The following is a 3,069-nucleotide window of genomic DNA, read 5'->3' on the forward strand; positions in this document are numbered from 1 at the left end:
GTGTGTGTGTGTGTGTCTGTGTGTGTGTGTGTGAGAGAGAGAGAGAGAGAGAGACAGACAGACAGACAGACAGACAGACAGACAGAGACAGAGAGACAGAGCGACAGAGAGAGACGGAGACCAGTCAGAGAGAGAATTTATCCATTCATCAGTTGGACATTTGGGTTATTTCAGTTTTCACTGTTATGGACAATGCTCTTGTGAATGAACAATTTGCACAGGTGTGTATATGAACCTATTTTCATTTCTCTTAAGTATATTCTTGACGGAAAGTTGTTGGCCATGTGCTAACTGTATTTACCCTTCTGTGAGGTTATCAGACTGTTTTCCAAAGCAGCCACACCAATTAGCGTCCCTCAGTCCTATGCGGCCTCTGACTCCCTCCTGATTCTGAGCATCTCCCTGCTTCTGACAGGAGCGGTCCCATGAGTTCCAGTGGTGTCTCACTGTGAGGCACCCTCATCCCATTGTAGTTTTTACTGACATCTCACCCAAAGCTAATGACTGATAGCTACATCATTTTTTTCTGATAGGGTCTTGCTATGTAGCTCAGGCTGTCCTAGAATTCATTGCGTAGACCAGGCTAGCTTCAGCCTCCTCCCCCCCCCCCTTTGAGTGCCGAGTTTACCAACGTGCACCACGAGCAGCTCTCCGTTAGCCTCCTCACTTGTATTATTTTCAAGTTATTTTATTATTGTGTATACATCTGTGCGTGTTCATGATGTGTGGGTGCATACGGACCTTGGAGCTCTTACAGAGGTCAGAGGACAATGGTGTCCATTCTCTCCTTCCACCTTCCCATGGGCTCTGGGGAATGAATCCTGGTAATCAGGCTTGTGTGGCAAGCACCTTTACCCATTGAGCCATCTTTCTGGCCTTCTTTTGCCTTTTTGAGACAGGGTCTCATTATGTAGCCCAGTCCACTCTCCAATTCACTGTGTGACCCAGAGCTACTCACAAATTCACGGCCATCCCCCCCGTGCGTGCTTTAGTATGGACCGAAATTACAGGCATGCATCGCTCTCCCTGTTTTAGCTGTGCTATTCTAGGGTGTAAAACAAAAGTTAAATTCAATCCATTTTATCACTATATCAAAAGTACTTCAACACATTATCCATTTGAAAATAGTTCCCATTGCTTTGTGGTTGTGAGTCTGACTCACACTGGTCACATCTCGGGCACTTACTAACCCACTTGTGGCTCCAGCAGGGCAGCACAGACTTTAGGGCTGGGTTGGTAGAAAGACAAAGGAGATGGAGAAACACGGGGAGCAGAGCCAGGACGCAGAGCATATGGTTAAGGTTTGGAAGGAACAGTGGAAACATCCCTTCAGCATGGACGGAGGGCAGAGGCCAGGAGGGGCCCTGGAACGAAGCTTCTGTGTTTGCCCTTCAGCGACGAAGACCTGTGCCAGAGATTCTTGAAGGAAAACGACTACATTGTCTTTCGGAAGGATCTGCTGCGGTTACTGGTGGAGCCCCTCAACAAGCCACCATTCATCCCAGTCCAGACCAAGAGGAAAGATATCTACAACCATAAGTCCTTGTTCCTGAACCTGTGCAGCCTCGAAAGGAAGGCGAAACAGCACTATCCCATTTTTCTGGCGCCCCAGAAATACCTGCCCCCCTTGAGGGTTGTCCAAGCCATCTCAGCACCCCGGCACAAAATCCAAGAACTCCTGCCTCAATATAAGAATGCAGGGGTCCTTGTTTAGAACGAATAAAGTGGGTTTGGATTAGCTTCTCTGTTCTCTGAGTGACCCCCGTGGGAGTTGCAGGCGTAGGTGGGGAAGATAGTGAGGCATGATCCCCCTTGACACTTGAGGACAGGAATGAGGAGAGATGGATGCCCAGGTGGCTGGGGTGGGTCTATTACTGGGGAACTAGTATAACCATTCCCCATCTAGACGGAGCTCCTTCACCCCAATCAGTGGATGCTATGTCAGGAACCAAGGCAGGCCAACTGACACCAGTTCACACACCATGTAAGAAAATCAAGAAACCTAATTTTAGATTATTTTTTCTGGGCTTTCTTTCTTTCTTTTCTTTAAGCATGAAAAACTAATTGAAAATATTTTAAAGAAAACACATATGGAGCGTGTTGGGCGTGCAAGCTATGGGCGAGTTGAATGGCAAGGTTGGCATCCTAGGATGGCACAGACCCACCAGAGACAAGCAGGCAGTAGAGACAGTTCAGGAAGACTCCTTGGACCCCCTGGTACTCCTTATTTTGGGGCACTTTTTCCCAGATAGCCTCAACACTACAGATTAATCACCATGCCACCTCTCCACATGAGTACTTCAAGGCCTGAAAGCAGTCATGAGAGCACAGAAGTCCCCTCATGCCCCCTTGGCTAAGGCCACGCACACTCATCTGCAACCTAGCAAGGAAAGGCCTGGGCCCTGGCCTTTGAGTCAGGAGCCCTGGGGAGCCTGGCTCTGTCCCTCCCTGAGGTCCCTTGGGTAACATGAGTCAGTCTAGACAGTAGAAGTGCTTGTGCTAAGAACCATTTTCTTGTGCATTCAGCAGGAGAAACGGGATTTTTTTTTCCTCAGAAGAGTGTGTAGATGTTATGCAGAAATAGACTTAAGGGTTTTGACTTCTCTAGTGACTTTAGAGTTAAGACACTTTAGGGACACCGCAGCAGGGTGAGGTGACATATACCTGTAATCTTTGCATTGGGGAAGGAGATCAGGAGGGACAGGAGTGTCCTAGTGTCCTAGTTAGTTTTGTCACCAACTTGACACAGTTGGGAAGAGGGACCTTCAACTGAAGACCTGCCTTGATTGACTGGCCTTCTGGTCGTATCTGTGGAACATTTTCTTTCTTTCTTTCTTTCTTTCTTTCTTTCTTTCTTTCTTTCTTTCTTTCTTTCTTTCTTTCTTTCTTTCTTTCTTTCTTTTTCTCCTCTCTCTCTCTCTCTCTCTCTCCCTTTCTTCCTTTCTTTCTTTCTTTCTTTCTTTCTTTCTTTCTTTCTTTCTTTCTTTCTTTCTTTCTTTCTCTCTTTCTTTCTTTATTTGTTTTTCAAGACAGGGTTTCTCTGTATAGCCCTGGCTGTCCTGGAACTCA

The 3,069-nt window shown here is 46.9% G+C and overlaps 1 protein-coding gene across 2 annotated transcripts in view; it reads left to right on the top strand.

Annotated features, from left to right (window-relative positions):
* The window catches only part of Cnbd2 (cyclic nucleotide binding domain containing 2), a 63,309-nt gene extending 61,571 nt beyond the window's left edge, over positions 1-1,738 (top strand). For both annotated transcript variants that reach the window (XM_021193389.2, XM_021193391.2), the window contains exon 13: positions 1,396-1,738. In XM_021193389.2, coding sequence (XP_021049048.1) covers positions 1,396-1,714 — 319 coding nt within the window. In that variant the 3' untranslated portion in view covers positions 1,715-1,738. The remainder of the gene's footprint in view (positions 1-1,395) is intronic.
* The last annotated feature ends 1,331 nt before the right edge of the window (positions 1,739-3,069 follow it).

Source organism: Mus pahari, chromosome 3 (assembly GCF_900095145.1).
Source record: "Mus pahari chromosome 3, PAHARI_EIJ_v1.1, whole genome shotgun sequence".
NCBI classification, from domain to species: domain Eukaryota; kingdom Metazoa; phylum Chordata; class Mammalia; order Rodentia; family Muridae; genus Mus; species Mus pahari.